Here is a 21378-nt window from a genome sequence, read left to right on the forward strand (position 1 = left end):
ATGTGAGGATATTTTTATAAGTAGCCTCAACCTTAGGGACCTGTGAATACCCTGGATGACCAATCAAAGAAATGACCTAAAGAATGTTTGAGAAAGTAGCATCATTCTGGGGGATGCTCATGTCACCTGTCAAAGGCTATTACTCTAAATATCCAGAATCTTCCTAGTTACACTTTAAAATATCTCTCACTATCAACCTTTTCCCTCTGCCAAAAATTAGTTATTTTTTGCACAATGGGAGCAAAGCAGGAATGAAATGCACAGTTTTGTCTTTTGTCCCCTACCCTTTTCAGTCTTATATTTGTAACAGATGAATTTCAAAGTTTATAGAATTATTTTGGAAGCAGCAAAGTCATAGAGTATGTATGGAATATCTCATGACAATATGGGGGGGCAAGACAGTGAACATTTTTAGCAGAATTTTTTTTTTGTTTGTTTTTTGAGGGGAAAGTAGAATGGGAAGGGGGGATGGGAGATAACATGGCCTGAATCTGTGGTTTCTCAATGTGGAAACTCCTTTCACTGATGCAGATCAGCAATTTGGGAGAATCAGAAAGTTGCCTGGGGTGCACAAATGAAGAGACATGGCCAGTATGGGTCAGATGGTAGACGTGAAGCAAGGCCTTCCTGATTCCAAGGCTGGCCTCCTATTCCTTAGAGGAAATTTACTGAATCATAAATAAGACAAACAACTCTCTCCCTCCAGGTGACTTCTTGGTTCTATGGCAGAAACAGAAACCAGAAAGTTCTATGCCATCCTCAGATTTTGACAGTTCAGTGGGCTCTCTCTGGGAAATCTTTTCTCTAAAGTATTGGATTAAAATGGTATGGGAAGGGGAGTTCAAGAGGGAGTGATTATCACACTGACCCAGACCAGCACCCCTTGGGCTAGCAGGACACACCCAGTGGCTGATTAGTCTTGTAGGTAGGAGACAATGACCATTTCCCAAAAGCATGGATATGATCGGATATCCAAAAATCCAAATGGATGTTTGCTAACCAGATGCCAAGACAGTAATTCCTCTGGGGGCAAGTTGTCTATCTATAGCTTAGATGAGCATTGGATTGTATATACAGTTGAGTAAAATTTAACATGTGAACAGAACACTTCAGGGAGACCTGAAGAAGTGGCTGAGGAATTGAGACATATTTGATAAGTGGTTTTATAAGTAGCCTTATAAAAGGCTACTTTTATAGCCCCAAGTGCCTCAGCAAACAAACAATTTTATATTTATAGGTTTCCTTAAGTGATACATCCCCTCTTCCCCCAATATAATTTGCAGGGATGGTTTTTTGTCTTTGTGCCTTACATATAACAGACAATTTATGTGGAAATGATGGCCTCATCTGGGGTCAGTGTGCACCTTGGCCATGCTGTTTAGAACAGCAATGCTGCTGCTGATAGTACCTTCTTTTCAAAGTACCTCTAGAGAGAATATTTTGCTTCCCTTTCACAAAGTTCTCTTGTGGTAGATAGTTGGAGTAAGGCAGGTAGGACTATTCCTACTATATTACAAATGAATTAGAGAGAGAGAAAAAAGATTTAGAGCTGAAAGGCGTCTCTAGCATCATGTAGATCAACACTCTCATTCTACAGATGACTGAGGTTCAAAGAATAAAGTGCTTGGTCATTGAAGCGTCGGGTTACAGTGGTACGAGTTCTGGAGTAGGATCAGGATTCCTGGGAATATCATGTTATCTCCCTCTATTTTAGTTTCTACTTATAAAGAATCTTATAAATCTTAAATTGTTAAGAGAAGTAAGTTATTTTTATTGAATAAAGTTGCAAGTTAGTAATTCACAGAGCTGGGGATTTGCGTCCAGACCATTTGATGTAAAATCTATGACTTCTGGGAGTACTTGAGAACTTAGAGCCACTATTTTCTCCTTTCACCCTTGTTTCATATAAAGAGGGCATTCCTACTTACCAAAGCCCACACTCAACCTGCATAAGCAAACCCATTCCTTCCCATCTCCTTTAAGATACTGTTCTCCCTTGACATCCCCAACCTGTTACCTATTTTTAATCTTTCCCTATCTCCTGGCTCCTTCCCTACTCTCTACAAACATGTTTGTGTGTTTTCCATATTCAAGAAGCCTACATTTGATTCTTCTCTCTCTGTTTACTCTTGTTAACATCTTTTCTGCCCTTTATGTACAATCTGCTTGAAAAAATAGGTGCCTCCCCTTTCTCTACACTCATTCTCTTAATCCTTTACAATTTGGCTTCTGAGTTCATTCCAATGAAACTGCTCTTTCCAAAGATACTAATGATCTCCCTAATTGCCAAAACCAATGGCCTTTTCTCAGTCCTCAGTCCCCTTGACCTCTGTGCAGCTTGTGACATTATTGACCACCCTCTTTTCCAGGTTGCTTTTCTGAACTTCACAATCTTGAGAAACTTATCATTTTGTAAGATGAAATCAATTCTGAAATTTTCACTTCCTCAGATCATTTGTCTCTCAGGATGCTACCAAGCCAGATAACTACTCAACCCTACTTTAATTCCTCCTTTCAGCTTCCCTTTTTTTTTTTTTTTTTTAATAATATTTTATTTTTCCAAATACATGCAAAGACAGTTTTAAACATTCACTTTTACAAAATCTTGTGTTCCAAATTCTTCTCCTTCTCTCCCTCTCTTTCCTGTTTATCATGTTCAGCTTCTTTTTAGGTGTTGTCTTCCTCCATAAAATTGTGGGCTCCTGCGCTGAAGGTATTGTCTCATGTATTTCTTCTAACTCTTGTTTTAGTACGATACCTGGCTCGTAGTAGATGCTTAATAAATGTTTCTTGGCTAGTTCTCTAACTCTGATACTTCCTCTCTCTAGGATTTTGGGACATCATTCTCCCGTTTCTCTATGTATTAGACCCCTTTTTCTCAGTCTCCTTTGCTCTAGTTCATGTCTCCTAACTATGAGTGTTCCATAAGTTCTGTCTTGAGCTCTCTTACCTTCTCTCTCTACTTTACATGGTGATCTCATCAACTCCCATGGATTTAATTACCAGCTCTTATGCTGATGATTCTTAAATGTACCTATCTTGTCCTAACTTCTCTGTTGAACTCTAATCTGCCATCTTTAACTGGATGTCCAGTAGACATCTTATACTCAACAAGTCCAAAATTGATCTTTATCTTTCTCCCTTAAACTTCATCCTATGTTTTTCTCTTATTGTCAAAGGCAACACCATTCTTTTCTTCATTTCTCATATGCAATGTCTGTAGAGTTCACCTTTGCAGCATCTCTAAAGCAGCTAAAACATGCCCCCTTCTCTTTTTCTGATACTCCTCCCATTCTATTGCAGGCCCCCATCACCCCACAACTAGACTACTGTAACAGATTGCTAATGGGTCTGCCTATCTCAAGTTTCTTCCCATGCCAATCCCTCTTCCTTTTAATCCCTAAAGTGATTTCTTAAAATGCAGATCTGATTATGTCAACCCTCCTATCCCCCACCCCACTGCAATAAGAAATTCTAGTGGCTCCCCATTGCCTCCTGTATCAAATAGAAAATTTTCTCTTGGCATTCCAAACCCTTTTTAATCCAGCCCTCCGTCCACTCTTTCCAGTGCTCATACATGTATGATTAAATTAAGTGAATTTCCTCAAACTTGTAATTCCTCAAACAAGACACTTCATCCCTCCACTCTAGGAACCATGTTCAGCTGTCTCCTATGCCTGAAATGTTCTCTCTGTACTTCCCTCATAATTCTAATGACTTCCTTCTTTTAATTATTTCCCATCTCTCCCCTCTCCCTCTATATACAGTTTGTACCTATTTGTTTGCTTATTATCTCATTATATTTTGAGCCCCTTTTATTACTTTTGTACTTTTTGCCTGGTACAAATGAGGTACTTTTAAAAAACACCAATAAATTTACTGACAAAGGTAAAGGATTGGCCTGAAGATACACAGTGAGTTCCTATTAGAGTAGGGACTAAAATCCAACTCTCAACCCTCAGTACAAGGCTCATTCCAATACAAACAAGAAAGGAGGCCCCCCACACCTCCTTTCTTTTTCTCTTATTGTCAAAGGCAACACCATTCTTTTCTTCATTTCTCATATGCAATGTCTGTAGAGTTCACCATTGCAGCATCTCTAAAGCAGCTAAAACATGCCCCCTTCTCTTTTTCTGATACTCCTCCCATGATTTTTCAAGCACGAGGAAGCCTAGGAGGGAGGGGGACAGTTGCAAAGGGAATAACCATGTATCTTTGGCATTCTGTGCTCTTGGAGCACTTCCCAGAGACAATGAATGAAATGGGTAATTTGGGGCTGGTACCTACACATCCCTTGAGCAAAGAGCCACTCTGGGTTACATTAAACAGGCAATCATTTTTTCTTTGGCTGAGATCCAACATCGGACAGTTTGAAATAGATGTTTGGCTCTGCCATTCCTGAAAAGAAGCACTGTGGAGAGCCCACACTCACCACATCACAATGTCAGGGAGCGAAGAGACTTTGGAGAATAGCTTGACTTCTATCACTCACTTCCTTTCACAGGAGGTAAATGATGTTTAGCAAGAAGAAAGGACTCCCTTAAAATCTCGTGGCTAGCTAGTGACATAGCTGAACAGAACATTCAATTCTAGGGCTTTCTCATTATAGGGTGTTCCTTTCTTAACTTACAATTTGGAATTTATGCTTCCTCATATCTGTTCCCACCTGATAGGCAGGAGGACCTTAGGGATAAAGCAGTGAATGAATTCTTTGCCATGTCCCTCTTCTGGCCACTACAATAATCACTGCCTGTACTGGATTAGGATGGCCACTTTTCTCAACAGTTTCTTGTTTTTATCCAATTCCTCTTTTTTCCTTGCATTTTCTTTTTTCATTTTTCTTGCTCTCTCCTATATCTTTTCCGCCCTATTCTCCTGTCATTTCTCTTCCTTTCTCCTACTCTTCTCTCTTCCCAATCTCATCAGCTCTCCCCAATATTCTTCTCCCATCTACTTTTCCTTCTTTTTCCTCCCAACTTTAAACCACTTTTCCCCTTGTCTCTTTTCATTGCCTCTCCCTCTTCACATCCATGTCCTTTTTCTATGTTTCATCTCCTCTTACTTTTCCTCTCCTCCTTTTCTTCTGTTCCCCGTCTCCTCTTTTATTTTTCCTCCTCCATTTTCCTCCTGCCATGTTTTCCTTCCTTCTCATTTTCCCAATTTCTAACTTCAGAAGTCAGGGAGAAAAGACCTTTTCTGGAAATGCAGGGGTGAGGCAAGGGGAAGGCACTAAATATACACCTCTAAGACAGACAAACTGACTGTTCCCTTGCCCCCTTAGCTTACGTTTGCACCATATTTGTTTCCACATATCTGATATATACTTATCTGAGAGCGCTCTCCAATCACAGTAATTAGCTCCAGTCTGGGCATATAACAGGTGCTTCAATAAATGGGAATGATTTTACAGTTTCTTTCTGTTAGCCCGGACTCTTGGCACTAGATTTCAGCTGCCACAATTTGGAAACTCAAATTCCATATCTCCCTGCACATTCCTTGACTTGACACAACATATAACCATGCTGGGATGATGTCATAGTTTCTGGTTGTAATATCAGAGGCTGGGATAGAGCTCCTCATATCACTGTAGCTGATTCTAACTGCTAAGAGCCCAGGAAAGGTGGGGCCACTTTTGTTTCCTGGCCAGGGCCTTGGGTTGAGAGTCAGAATGAGGTTTCCATCACAACTCTGCCACAAGTTAACTAGGCAATATTGGATAAGTCTTTCTTTTTTCTAGGATTCCACTTCCCCATCTGTATAATATGGACAAATACACACCCTTGTCCTGCCTTTCAAAGCACATAATGCAAAGTGCTCTGGAAAACAATACTTTTTATACAAATGTCACAGATATTGCAGGCTGGGATCCACAGAGATGCCAATTTTCATTTTCTTTTATATTTACTTAACTTGAGGTATAACAAGCTTAATTCCTCTGTTTTAAGTGGCACAAACTGCTCAGATTCAAAGAATAATAATATTAGCTAGCATTTATATAGCACTTTATTTACAAGGCAAGTTTACAGATAAGATCTCATTTGATAATTATAACCACCTTTGGGAAGGTGGGTGCTATTATTATCCCTACTATTGCTATCACTATCTTTACATTACTCCACAATCAAGGAAACTAAGGCAGACCAGAACTTAAATAACTTGCCCAGGATCACACAGTTAGTAATTGAAACCGAATTTGAACTCAGGTCTTCTTGATTCCATGTCCAGTACTCTTACTTTATCTACTACATTACTCTTCCAAATCCTTTATCTATATTTGCTTCAGAAACCCAATGCAGGCTCTCAGACAGCTAAGAAGCACCAATCTACTCAAGAGGCTGGGGGAAGTAGGGGTGGGAGCAGACTAGATGTGTCAAGTGCCTGCCATCCCTGATATATGAGAATTCTACTATTTCTTACAAGTATTTGCTGTTTGTATGATTTACTTGGTACTTTCTTTTCCATCTCTGAGCCCCTCCTTTTCCTAATCCTCAAAATGAGAGGGTTGGATCAGAAAATCTCTTAAAATCCCTTCTACCTTGAAATACCATAATCTTTTAAATAAAAAGAATTCTGTTTCCAGGAATGGAGCACAGCTTTTGCCCTGAGAATGGGAAGTTCCCAAGGATCATTTGCCAAGAGTTGTCTTCCTGGACCGTGAAAATTTTTCCTCCACTCTCACTCTTGGTGCTGATGCAAACAGTGGTCCTAGAGAGAGAGGGGCTGGGGCCGAGGGCCAGGATAGGTGGGGCCGCATGTACTCACTCGCTCCAGGTCCTGCCGAAGGTGTGTGAACAGCTTGAGCCGCCGATATAGGATGTCCTGTTCTTGCTGAGCTAAATTGTCCACCTCATCGGTTTTAGGGGTCAAGAGTGGCTTGTTGCAGTTAGATTTCCTCTTCAGCTTCCAGTATTGGTAGACAAAATCCACAAGTGTCTCAGAAAGGTCCAAGTTCTCTGCTACTTCTTCAGGTTTCACAAGCTCATAAAAGGCCTCTTCCAGCTGCTGCAGCTTTTGTTTCCTCATGGTCACCTTTTCCAAGTCCAAGGCAGCCTCACTGGGCTCAGACACAGAGCCAGCCTCTCCCCTTACTCCTCGGGCCTCCTCAGGGGCCTTAGGAGCCCCACTGCTATGCTCCAGGCAGAAAGACTTGAATTTCACTTCATCATTATCAGCTAATATAGTCCTCATTTCCAGGTTATGGTCAAAGGCGCATGTGACGTGGAACGCAGTGATGCAGGATGGCATGGAACACTGTCATGAGAGAAAAAGGTCTTGTTGATTTTTACCCAAAGAACAAGACATGGTCTGGAGATTCAGAGATACATACACTTACTCTCCTTCTCTCCCCCTCACCATCTGCAGGGGAAGGGAGGTGAATGGAGGGTTCAAATCATTAATAAAGCTGGTCGGCCCAGGTGCTTAGTCAGTGGCCACAAACACTTTTGCTGAGGGCAATTAGGCTGTTTTATGGCCCTGGAGGCCCAATCTGTTGACCTGACACTTTGAGAACTGATCTTACTTGAAAGAATCCAACTATTCTGTCCCAGTGCATGGCTAGAGCTGCTTTATAACTCATGTTGCTAAAATGTCTCGTCAACTTCAAGAAGTAAGTTTTTCTTAATTATTGGCTGCTCACATGGCTCTTTGACTTTATGTGAAATCTAGAAGCACTTACAAATCTCAGTTAGTTTTAATGCCATGGCATTCTCAGTTCCATGAGATTTGTAGGACACTATACTAACAATAAGATTTATTTATAGCTTGAAAACACTTTCAAGATCCACTTGTCCACCCACTCATTTTAGTTGTCTCCTATGGGGATGAGATCATTTATAAAGGCTCACCTAGGTAGTAAATTACAAAACTGAGATTTGAACCTAAGTCCTTAGACTCCAAACCTATCATTCCTTCCAAAGAGCTGGATTTGGGTTTGGTGAGGTAATTACCATACTGAGTCTTGTATTCCCAAGTAGACTGGGAGCTCCCCAAAGGCAAGATACCTTCCAATCACAAATCCAACACACAGTAGGGAGTCAGTGTAGGCATGCCCACCAGTTAAAAACTCTTTTAGTAGTTTTCTCTCTGGGCCTCTGTGCAGATCAGCCTCCTTCAGAATACAATTCTCCTAACCAAGGCCCCTAAGCAACCCTGAAGCATCACCTTAAAACCCTCAATGAAGCTTTCTGCATGGAAATCCATAGATTCGAATTGGTTTTTGCTTTCCCAAAGGCAATTAAAGAAAGGAAATCAACTGTGTTCTCTTGAAAATCAGAAGTGACCACAATTTACTTAGTGAAACCCTGCTAACAGCTGAGGCTCTGCTGGGAAGTCATCAAAGCGGTAGAGCTTTCCTCCCCTTACAGGAGAATGGCTGCTCACACTCTGCCCTGGCAACCAAACTTCAGCCCACTTCCTTCATGGCCCTCAAGGAAGACCATTTCCCAGGTAGAGGAGACCATTTCCTCCTAAGTGGCCAGCCCTTCCCTCCTCAGCTCAATTCATTAAAAGACAGTGTAGAGCTCTGGGTGGAAAGTGACTGTTTAAATCACAGCCCCAAGAAATCTGCCTATTCCAGTTGTTAATGGCCAGTTAAGCTACACTAACAAACCATTTCTAAGGAGCTGATTACTGAAGATCCCAGATCTAATAAATTACATAAAGTTACTTTTGAGGAAAAGAAGCGACTGTCAAGTTAGTTAGGTTCTCTGCATCCTGCTGTGATGATGTCACAAGATTACTGGGTTTAGAGTTGGAGGATCTGGGTTCAGAAACCAGTTATACTATTTACTATATGTGTATGGTCTTGAGCAAGTCCCCTCCCAGGGGCTCATTTTCCCTTTCTGTAAAGCAAGGGAGCTAGACTGGACTATTTACATAAAGTCTGTTCTCCAGTTTTAGGCAAGAAGTAGGCACTTACTGGCATCTAGGTGGCCAGAACAATGAACATAAAATCAGAAAGACTGGAGTTCAAATTCAGCCTCAGTTACTATTTGTGTGACTCTGAGCAAATAATTTAACCTTGTTTACCTCAGTTTCCCCATTTGTAAAATGGGATGGGGAAGGAAATGGAAAATCATTCCTGTATCTTTGCCAAAAAAATCTCCAAAAGGATCATGAAGAATCAGACAGACAGGACCAAAAATGACTAAACAGAAACAAAGACATTTAATAAATATGGGAGGATTGATTCTATATATCTATATCTATATGATATCCTAGAATAAAGTCCTATGGAGGGAATCTGTTATCTAGCCAGAGGGGGACATTTAATCTTTCATATTACCTGACTACAAATAACAAATTACTAGAGATATAATTAATATCAAAGGCAGGTTTTTGTTTTTTTTCCCCCTCAGGGAAAACCATTCTGATTGAATTCAATAGTTTATCTCTGCACTGGGCATAGGTATATCTTTGAATACAGCAGCTAGAGGTAACTGAGCTATTCCACTCACCAAGGAGATTCATGATAAATTGCAAATACCCTAAGTTTCTTCACCCTTCCTGTCCCACATGGCCCACAGCAGTAAGGGCTATGTGTGAACTACAATTTTTTTGAGGCTATGTGTGAACTACAATTTTCTTGATCCCTAAAAAAAAAAAAAAAACAATCATTTTTTATTAAAATATTTTGTTTCAGTGATGCTTTTTGTTATTTTATCATAGTAATTCCATGCTATACCCTTCATCTGTGAACCTTTTTCTGTAACAGAATTAAGCAAAACAATACAATATCGCATTTTGTTACATACATGACTGAGTGTATGTAACACATCATACCTGGTTTTCTGTCTCCAACAAAAAGGAGAAAGGTTTATTTCCTCATCTCTTCTCCAGCACCAGGTTCTTTTTCAAAAAGAAGATATATAGGACACTAATGCATTATTAATGGAGTTGTGAACTGATCCAGCCATTCTGGAGGACAATTTGGAGCTATGCCCAAAGGGCTATCAAACTGTGCATACCCTTTGATCCAGCAATGTCACTTTTGTGATGGCAAGGAATTGGAAACTGAGTGGATGCCCATCAGTTGGGGAATGGCTGAATAAGTTATGGTATATGAATGCAATGGAATATTATTATTCTATAAAAAATGATAAGCAGACTGATTTCAGAAAAGCCTGGGCAGACTTACATGCACTGATGCTAAGTGAAGTGAGCAGAACCAGGACAACATTGTACACAGTAACAGCAAGATTCTGTGATGATCAACTATGACAGACTTAGCTCTTCTCAGCAATACAGGGATCCAAAGACTTCCACGACTGTCTCTGCTTACAGAGATTGTGCTTGGCTCCGAACTACTGTACTTGTCATATACTGCACTATTGTCTAGTTGTTTAAAGTATAGCTTCTCTAACTGGTTGATATCTTATATTCTCCTGGAAGCCTAACACAATGTGGCATTGGAGAAGGGAGGGAGAACAGGTAGTTCAGCAATTTGACCTTCTAGCAAGTTCACTTAAAGTCAGAGTAAGATATGGTCAGAAACTGTGTGAGCTTTGGGTTAATCGCTTTTTTCTATTTAAGTCTTAGTTTTCTTACTTCCTATTTTCCTACAAGGTATGGGAAGCACTATGGGGAATACTAATTTTGGCTGTTTTTATAGACTGATGGAAAAAGCCGGCTTTCTTGCTTTCTCCAAATTTCCTCCCTGATGCACCTTCCTCTTTTCCATTCTGGGGATGTGATTTATTCCTGCCACTTGCCAGGGTAGATTGTCTGTAAATGAACCTTGATGACAATGTTGAGAGCAAGTGACTAGACTTTGAGTCTGGAGCTTGAGCATCTGGAAGACTTGAGGGAAAAGGCATATGGCTCATCAATGGAGTCAATTTGTAAATCACCAAGCAAGAAAAAGCATGGAGCTTCCACAATACTGCTTTTAAGGAGTTATTTTTGCAGAGAGAACCATTCTTTTGGGTGATTTTGCAGCCATAAGTTTGCCTGATTGAGTTTTCTTGTCTGGTAGCCAAAATGGTAATTTCATTGTGTAAACTAACCAGTGAATGGCAATGTGTCTACTGCAAAAACATCTGGGGATGCTTAAAACGAAATCACTGGAAAGTTTCATAGTGTGGTGATAAGCTAAACTGCCTCTATGTGACACAACAGAACTGGACTCTAAGAACAAACTCAAGCTAACCAGACAAGCTTGGCTCATAAAAAGCACACAGTCACAATTTTTTTTCCCCTGCATCAACACAGTATTAAAATCTCTTTTTTTTAATGTGAAGGCTCCATTCTCCTTCCTTTTCACCATAAATGCTGCCTATGTGCAAAGGTTATGAGGGATTTAGAAAGGGTGGATGCTCTGTAATCACAATTAAAAGCAAAGTTACAGAGAAGGGCAAAAAGAGAGACATATTTTGGACTTCTATTTCTTTAATTAACAAGTTTTCCTAGGCTCTTTCTACATAAGTGTAACAATCACAGAATCATGGATTTAAGCTGTAAGGGACCTCAGAAATCATCTGGTTCAACTCTGTTACACAGGATGCTAAGATTTGAAGAAATTAAGACAAGTAGAGTTTAAACCTGCTGTTTCTAAAGCATCCTGATGTCTCCATAGCTGATGACAACTAAAGTTTCCTCAGTCTTCTCATCCATAAAGAGAGAATAATAAAATTACTACCTCTTATCTCTCCAAGGTGTTGAATGAAAACTAAAGTTCTTTCCTTGACCAAGTCCAATCAATGTTCCTTCCCTTACACAAGGCTCCACAAGTTAGTGTCCTGAAGTAAAATGTTACCATGTTACCTTGAAGAGACTCCAAAGGGAACTCTATTCAGGCTGAGTTTCTCTTCTGTCAGATGTCAAGTAACACAGTTGTTAGTTTTCTACTCAAAAGGCAAATAAAAAAGCCAAAAGCAAGTTCAACTAATAGGGCATCAGCTAGGTAGCAGAAGCTTCTGGAAAAGCCAAGTATGGGCACGAGTAAATCCTATCTATTGCCTCACCACCATGACTCTGCCTGTTTGGTTCAAACATAGTTACGATAAGTGGCACTCTGGGGCATAAAAACCAGAGAAAGTCAAAATTGGACTGCATTTTTCCTCATCTCTGTCTCAGAACAAGAAGCTGGATTCAAGGCTCAGGTCAAGGGCTGCCTCTTAATATCCTCTTCCTCCCAATATTCTCACCTTATTCCATTTCACAATTATATATATGCAATTATAAATGCATATATCTTCTATTTACTTATCTGTGCTCACAATGTTTTGGCCCTAAGACAATATAAACTCTTGTACCCCAGAAACTGTTTAGTTTTTGTATCCTCAGCACCTAGTCTGACGTTTGTGACATGAACGAATGGACTGTATGGGTCAGAACCATTTCATTTTAAAGATGGAAAAGCATGAGGCTCAGAGGGGCAGAAGGAATCTATTCTGAGTCCTATTTGTTCTTCTCCCTTTCCTGTTCCAATCCATATGATCTAGAGTTTGTGGCAAGGAATCTATATTGTGTTCCATGGGAGGCAGTATTGCCCAGTGGAAAGAATTCTTGAAAGTACGGTCTAGATTTTCCTGACCTTTGTCTTCTCCAAAAGGCTGGGCACAGGGCATATTCAGCAAACATATGCTGAATGATGCCTTTTTTGTTAAGGTCAGCTGGGGAGAGTTCTTGGTATCTGGCAATGTTTATCTGCCACAGTTTTAGGTCAAATCCTTACATGTCAATTCAACTTGCTGATGGTTTCTATGGCTCTGGAATATTCTGGTGGAGGTTGTTTTAGCAGGCTTACTATATTCAAGAAAAGGACATGTGCAGAGTAGATTGAGCATCAGGACTTGGATTCAGAAGCCTGGGTAATGACTCTTGCCTCATACAGTAATTAATATGAACTTGGAAAAGATAGAGCTTCTGAATTTGTCTCTTCTTCTTATAATGGGATAATATTAAAAATTAAGATTAACCTGTAATATTACCAGGAGACAGTTAGGTGCACACTAGATAGAACACTGGCCCTGTTATCAGCAGGACCCCAGTTCAAACCAGGCCTTAGACCTCCTCAAACTACGACCCCGCGGGCCAGATGTAGCAGCTGAGGACGTTTATCCCCCTCATTCAGGGCTATGAAGTTTCTTTATTTAAAGGCCCACAAAACAAAGTTTTTATTTTTACTATAGTACAGCCCTCCAACAGTCTGAGGGACAGTGAATGGCCCCTACTTAAAAAGTTTGAGGACCCCTGCCTTAGACACTTATTAGTCATGTGACACTGGATAAATCATTTAACTCCATTACTTCCAAAACAATAAGTAATTTTACTGTCCATAACCTACATCACAGAATTGTTAATAAGGATGAAATGAGATAAGAGATATGAAGTGCTTTGCAAAATTTAAAGTACCATGTAAATGTGAACTCATTAATTATTCTGTGTTTAGCCCAGCATTTGAACTTGGCCAAGGACTGTTAAGCAGATGTTTTGGGAGTTGCTTTTTCCTTCTATGATCAGCAAACTTCTTGTTGCTAAGAATAATAACATTAATCATAATATATTAATAACAATCATGATTATTTGATGATCACCTCTCATATGAAGTCAGTTATGGGTTCTTACATGTCCACAACATAGATTATTTCCATTGCCATTACTCTTGAGTAATTACTAGCTCTTATTATCAGCTCTCTGGCTAAATATAAGTCCTCAATATGCCTTCCTGCCTCTGATCCATCCTTCAGATCACTGCAAGATTAACCTTCCTTTAGAACAAATATGGTTGTATCATTCCTTTGCTCAAATATCTTCAGGGGATCCCTACTGTTCATTGCCTGGTATTCAAGACACTCCATAACCTGTGCCACCTTACCTTTCCGGGCTTTTCTCACTGGTATTAATCCCCTCCACAAACTCTATGCTGTAGCTCAATATACTATTTTCTCCATTCCTCTGCTTTTCCTGTGGTTCCATATATATATATATATATATATATATATAGATAGATAGATAGATAGATAGGAAGGAATGTTCTTATTCATATTTACATATTCTTTCCTTTAAAATCCTACTTGAATGTCACTTCTTCCAGAAAGTCTTCCTTGATTCCCCTAGAAATAATTACTTTGCTTGTATTTTACTAATTGTCCATTCATTCAACGTTATGTATGATGTTTGTGTGCCTTATTCCATAATCAGACTGTGAGCTCTCAGAAGGCAGGGGCCATGCCTTATCTCAATTCTCTATCTCCTATAACACCAACCACATGACTACCCACACGGTGAATTATTAACATATATCTATTAAATTGAACTGAATTTTTCCTAATAATCATCCAGGCCTACCAATTTATTCTCTTTCTTACTCATTATTTCCCAAACCTTGAAATATTTCCTCCTTTCCTCCTTTCTGTGGCCCTTCATATTCTGCCTCCCCTTCACAGCCAAGTTCTTGTCTTGCCTCTTTGATAAGTCTTCTCTGAATGCCCAGCCTGCACCGGGGCTCTCTTCTGTCTGAACCACAACAACTGGTCAGCCACACTACACTGGACAAGGGCAGGGATATTAAAGATGACTGTCTAACCTCTGTTTTAGAGGCCCATGATGTGGTTCATGACCCTGCAGGGAGTCAGATCATATACTTGTTATATGGATGTCCCATCTCTCCAACCATATCAGGAGCTCTTGACTACAGAATCTAGGTGGTGTCTCTTTGTTGTCTTCCCAATAATGCAGTAAAGCATAAAATGGGGCACACAGGTGGCACTTGGTGAGGCCCCTTTGCTTTGTACATCCTTAAAGCCCTGATCATGCAATATTGCATATTATTGTATAAGTACAATAATACATATTAAAGAATTTGTGTATATGTTGCATCCTCTGATCCTGAGAATGAAGTACACAAAAACAAGTATGGTTTCTTACTTAAACTTTACATTTCCCCAAGTGCTTCCCCTGCTCCTGGCATGCCATAGTTACTTAATAAATGCTAGTTACTATTCTTATTGCTTGTAGAGTTGTCCAAAGGCTTCCATGTCCTATCATAAAGAGTTAAAGCATATGATAAAGGCCTCATTTCCAAAATATATAGAGAATTGACTCTAATTTATAAGAAATCAAGCCATTCTCCAATTCATAAATGGTCAAAGGATATGAACAATTTTCAGATGATGAAATTGAAACTATTTCTACTCATATGAAAGTGTTCCAAATCACTATTGATCAGAGAAATGCAAATTAAGACAACTCTCACTACACTACCTATCAGATACCACTACACACCTGTCAGATTGGCTAAGATGACAGGAAAAAATAATGATGAATGTTGGAGGGGATGGGGGAAAACTGGGACATTGATGCATTGTTAGTGGAGCTGTGAACGAATCCAACAATTGTGGAGAGCAATCTGGAATTGTGCCCAAAAAGTTATTAAACTGTGCATACCCTTTGATCCAGCAGTGCTACTACTGGGCTTATACCCCAAAGAGATACTGAAGAAAGGAAAAGAATCTGGATGTGCCAAAATGTTTGTGGCAGCCCTGTTTGTTGTGGCTAGAAACTGGAAAATCAATGAATGCCCATCAATTGGAGAATGGCTGGGTAAATTGTGGCATATGAATGTTATAGAATATTATTGTTCTCTAAGAAATGACCAGCAGGATGAATACAGAGAGGCTTGGAGAGACCTACATGGACTGATGCTAAGTGAGATGAGCAGAACTAGGAAATCATTATAACGATACTGTTTGAGGATGTATTCTGATGGAAGTGGATCTCTTCGATAAAGAGAGCTAATTCCGTTTCAATTGATCAAGGATAGACAGAAGCAGCTACACCCAAAGAAAGAACACTGGGAAATGAATGTAAACTGCTTGCATTTCTGTTTTTTTTCCCGGGTTATTTTTACCTTCCGAATCCAATTCTCCCTGTGCAACAAGAGAACTGTTTGGTTCTGCACACATATATTGTATCTAGGATATACTGCGATACATTTAACATATATAGGACTGCTTGCCATCTGGGGGAGGGGGTAGAGGGAGGGAGGGGAAAAATCAGAACAGAAGTGAGTGCAAGGGATAATGTTGTAAAAAATTACCCTGGTATAGGTTCTGTCAATAAAAAGTCATTAAAAATAAATAAACAAATTAATTAACTAATTTTTTAAAAAGTAAGAAACAACAAGAAGAAAAAACAAAAAGAAATATAAGCTCCTTGAGGATGACAGGCAGTGTTTTACTTATGTCTTTGTGTGTCCACATAGAGGGTACTTAATAAATACTTTTTGACTGATTTATTTCTCTTAGTTGCCCAACAGTGCAGTGACGGCTCTGGCAGGCTCTATTCCCAGTCTCATTCCCTTCCCACACCATCTTGGCCCTTTTCCTCCAGGAAGTCAAAGTAGGAAAAGCCTTCACTTTCACTCTGTTCCCAGGGCTCCGCAGCCAACATTGTGTATTTACCTGAATACATGTCCCCATACATTCCCGGCACAAACTACAGGACAGGGCCCATCGGCTTGCAGGGATATGTGAAATCTTAGTAATTGGTTCCATTTTCTCTGGGCATCCAATGCTGACCTAGGCATAATACAGACAAAAGGGTTTGATAGCACAGTAAAGCAAGCCCACCTTTCCTGCATTGCCTACTTACACCAAAACTCACTTCTAAGCAGTGTCCCCTGGGTCAACCCCTGCCAGATAAAAATCCTGTTGCCATCCCACAGCCCATCTCTTGTTACACCATTTTTTCTATGTTAAGTTTTCACTTTGTTTTAATGTTAACTCTGTAGATGCTTTGAATTTTCCTATTGCAGTAAGACAACAGGAACTTACTTTTACTTAATATATAGGAGCTGAGCTAATGCAAACATACAATGATAGACTCCAGATTCAGTGGTCTTTGTAAAGCCCTGTAGTTTCTATGCTACAATATCATTCCTTTATTACATCACCCTGTCTTCATATGGAAATATAGTGTATCCCTGACTAGACTATAAGCTGCCTGAGGTCAATCTATGTCTTTTTTCTTTTGTATTCTTCTGCTGTAGCTGACACCAGGTCCTGCTCTAAGGGAAAGCTCAAGAAAGACTATGGAATAGCTTCAAGCTATTGGAGGGCAAAAATGCCTACTTAATTAAGTTTTGGAAGGAGCATGGATATATTTTTTCTCAAGCCAATAGCTACTGCAAACAGTGAGAATTCTGAATCTGAAATTCTCTTGGGAGTCTTTGTCTTACATGACATAAAACTGGTTTCTTGAAAGAAGGCAAAACATGTCAGTTGACATGCCCCATGTCATGGGATTTTAAAATGAAACAACAGCGGCTTCTACTTCTGGTAGCATAAAAGTTGTCAGAGAAAGCATCACCTGACTTAATGCTTCCTTTTATTTCACTAGACCCAATATCATTGAAGAACTGAAATATTAAGAAATGTGGAAAATAGCCAAGAATTCTACAATCCATATCCTTTAAGTGAAATTGATTATAGTTTCTGTTCACTGAATACTACTTCTCTTCATTTCTATTCAATTCCACAAGCGTTTAAGGGATTGAAGTATGTATCATGAGCAAATTGGGCCAGATGCTAGACAGAAACAAGAGAGAACTGGGGAGGGACATGGGCAGCAAGATCTTAGTAGTTATATAAAGGATGGATTGGACAGGAAAGAGACTGCGAGTGAGGAGACCTATAATATAGTATAGGAACTGGATCAGATTTATGTCTTGGGAGTGATTCATTCTAAACAGAAGCTCTGGAATCACCCTCAACAACAAAAAAGACTGGACTCCTAGAACTTGCCAGGTCTTGTGCCTAATCTAATACTGGTCCTCGTCCCTGGAAAGCTGACATTATGAATAATTCTCTGTAGGCTCAGTGCCTCCTCTGCAGTAGGGGGAAATATTTAATAATAAACACTGAGTAAACAGGCCAAGAAGGGAATGGTCATTGTTGAAAAGTCGGGGAAAAGATGGGCACATTGATATAGTTGGTGGAGCTATAAAGTGGTCCAACCATTCTGGAAAACAATCTAGAATTATTCAAAGAGTATGAATAAAAATGTCTACATCTTTTGATCTAGAGATGTCAATTAGGCCTCTAATATACCACAAAAAGGGCAACGCCAAAAAGAAAAGCCCCACAAAAACCTAGCAGCACTTAAAGAACTGGAGAAACAGTAGATGTCCATCCACTAGGAACGACTAAATAAATTGTAATATGTGAACACAATATGCCCTAAAAATTATAAAGCATGCAGAAAAAGATAGGAAGGCTTATATGAACAGATGAAAATATAATAAGCAGAACCAGGAAAACAATATATACAATGACTGCAACAATATAAATGGGGGGAAACCCCTCACAACAAAAAAAAATTAAAGCTGAAGGCTAAGAAATGAAAAATGACAGACTGACCCTAAATAGCTATGAGAAGATACCTATTTTGCTTCTTTTACAGCAATAGAGAGGAGGGGAATGGGGACAGGGAACAGAAAGTGAGGATGGATGGCTATTGGAACATTGCTTATAATAGCAGACTTTTCTATATGTTGTTTAATTTTGCTAAACTTTTTTTTCCCTTATCATAAGAAATGTCTTTAGGAAAGGAAAGTAGAGGGGTATAATGGCAAATGTAGATAACATAAAAATCAAACATAAATGCATTCTAAAAAATAACAAAAGCTGAGTGCTACCAGTGGGAGGGTTGGTGTCCTATAGAAAAAGCTAAATTTAGAGATCTGTGATACTAGGTTCTCCAGACTACCCTTTGAAGAAGTAAGAAAGGACTAGTATTATTATTCTTCTTAGTATTAATTCTACTCAACCTCCAACCCTCAACTTTCTCCTCCTGTTTTGCCACTAGGGGTCGCTTGTAGTCCTATCACCTTTAAGGGATGGCAAGAGGACCTCTATTCATATCAAGAGTAGATCCTACCCTTTCTAGCTTTGTTGGAATAACGATGTCCCCCCACAGGTCACAACAGAGGAAATTCAGGATCTCAAGATTTCAGGATTGTTTGCTTGCATTTTGTTTTCTTTCTCATTTTTTGTTTTCCTTTTTGAATTGATTTTTCTTGTGCCCCAAAATAACTGTGTATAAATACACTGTATTTAACATATATATGTATTTTTTTTAACATGTTTAACATATATTGGATTACTTGCCATTTTGGAGGAGAATGGGTGGGGAGAAAGGAGAAAATTTGGAAGACAAAGTTTTGTTGAAAAATTATCCATGCATATGTTTTGAAAATAAAAAGCTTTAATTAAAAAAAAAAAAAAAAAAACTTCAGGAAAGGGAGGAAGTAATCTTCCAGGCTACTATACCTCCCTACCCCCCAGACTTTCAACAGACTAATTTCAAATATCCATGAATAATCACCTCCAGTTTTTCCATGGCTTCTCAGATGCCTAGACTTAGGACTTTTGTGAACTTAGGACCCATTAATGCTGCCTGTCTACCTCTCAGAAGAAAAAGAATAATCTTTCCAAATAAAAATGGATGCATCTAAGAAGGCCACCATGGAGAATTTATCTGGGAGCTGAGAACTTTGGCCCAGAAGGGGTCAACTTTGACTTCACGCATAGGTTCTGCAAAAAGACACTGTATCCTCAACTCCTATGTGCTTTGCACATAACAGGCACTTCATAAATGCTCTCTGAATGAAAATCTATGAGCCCTCACCCAGCTTGGACTAACAATGAAGTAGAAAGACTGCAGGGCCATAGATTCAGTGCTGGAAAGGGCCTTAAAGGCCACTTCATAAATGAAGAAATGGAAACCAGGGCCCAGATTGTGATTAACCAAGGTCACACAGGTAATAATCAAAAGGCAGTATGAACACAGGCTTTCTGACTCTGACCACTGTGGAAGTAGGGACAGAACACTCAGTATTACTGTCATTATCATTGTTGTTATTCTTACTTATATTGATCCATTAAACTGGGGGGGGAGGGGGAGAAGAGTGGCAGAAAAGGCAGCACTGCAGGAAGGATCTTTACCTCTCCATAAAATACAGCAGCCTAGGAGGGGGCAGTTTCATCCTTCTTAAAAGAGAGAGGAGGCTTTGGGGCCAAGGAGCAGCCCTGCCCCAAGGGCTGTCACTCCTATCTCTGCTCTGGCCTTTGCTCTACTCAACTTTCACTCTGTTCCCAGGGCCCCACAGCCAACAGGCAGCAAACTTCAAGGAGTCTCTGGCCCCACCAATCAGTAGCTGGGCTGGTGAGGGCGGGACACTCTGGCCTGGACAGGCGAGGAGGGAGGCCAGGCCCCAAGGTGTTGGGAGAGGAGAGAGGGGATGGACTGATAGATGGACCCATGACTCAGCAAAGCTCCAGGCAGAGCCTGCAATCTACCTTCTCTTGGCCCTGTCCCCTACCCCATTCTCCCTCCCCTTGAAGGTTTCCAGAATAATTTTTAATCTCTCTGATGGAAAAAGCTTAGAGTGCAGTTTGTCCCAAGTGTGAAAAAGCTGTCCTGAAAATCCTTATTTTAAATCAGAGACTGTTAAAGATGGAAGGGGCCTCATTTTCCTAAAATGTAAAGGAAAGGGGTTGGACTAGATTATCCCCAAGGGCCAGAGAGGGCAAGAAATTGATTCTGAATCTTACAGAACCCACAGAAGTATCATTCTGAACATCATCTTACGAGCTATAATGCCAGCTTAATTATATATTTTACTTTAAACATGTTATACTTTATTCACCTCTTCCTCTATTTTTATTAACTTAGAAAAAATGGACAGGAAAAACTTGGAAGTGAGGTGAAGCATTTTTTCTCTCCCTGAATAGAGGTAGTGGTCTAGAGGTACAGAACAGGGTCATGAACATACAACAAGGGTCCTAATCTTAATTTGTCTAGCCTAACTACAACTTTTTTGTTATAAAGGAAGATCCTATGAGGAGGATATTTAAGGGGAAATAAATGACTATGAAGGGGAAAAAGGTCAATAAAATATTTACTTTAAGTAAAAAGAAAGCCAAGCAAATATGAATCGAAGGAGATCTTCTAAGGGAACAGAGAGTTTTGAAAGCATGACAGCAACAAGATTATATGATGATCAATTTTAATGGACGTGGTTCTTTTCAACAGCAAGGTGATTCAGGCCACTTCCAATAGTCTGATGATGGAGAGAGCCATCTGCACCAGAGAGAGAATTGTGGGGACTGAATGTGGATCATAATATAGAATTTTCACCTGTTTTATTGTTGTTTGCTTGCATTTTGTTTTCTTTCTCATTTTTTCCCCTTTTTTAATCTGATTTTTCTTGCGCAGAATGATAAATGTAGAAATATATACAGAAGAACTGCATATGTTTAATATATATTGGATTACTTGCTGTTTAGGGGAGGTGGTGAGAGAGAAGGGAAGGAGAAAAAAATTTGGAACACAAGGTTTTACAAGGATGAATGTCGAAAACTATGCATGTTTTGA

The 21378-nt window shown here is 39.6% G+C and overlaps 1 protein-coding gene across 6 annotated transcripts in view; it reads right to left on the minus strand.

Annotated features, from left to right (window-relative positions):
- JADE2 (jade family PHD finger 2) overlaps window positions 1-21378 on the minus strand; it is a 201766-nt gene that overhangs the window by 30347 nt on the left and 150041 nt on the right. For 5 of the 6 annotated variants that reach the window (XM_051978181.1, XM_051978180.1, XM_051978182.1 and 2 more), the window contains 2 exons: window positions 16404-16520; window positions 6763-7251 (listed from right to left, as the gene is read on the minus strand). In XM_051978181.1, coding sequence (XP_051834141.1) covers window positions 6763-7251; window positions 16404-16520 — 606 coding nt within the window. The remainder of the gene's footprint in view (window positions 1-6762; window positions 7252-16403; window positions 16521-21378) is intronic. The other variant, XM_051978184.1, reaches the window with a different exon arrangement.

Source organism: Antechinus flavipes, chromosome 2, assembly GCF_016432865.1.
Source record: "Antechinus flavipes isolate AdamAnt ecotype Samford, QLD, Australia chromosome 2, AdamAnt_v2, whole genome shotgun sequence".
Classification (NCBI taxonomy): Eukaryota; Metazoa; Chordata; class Mammalia; order Dasyuromorphia; family Dasyuridae; genus Antechinus; species Antechinus flavipes.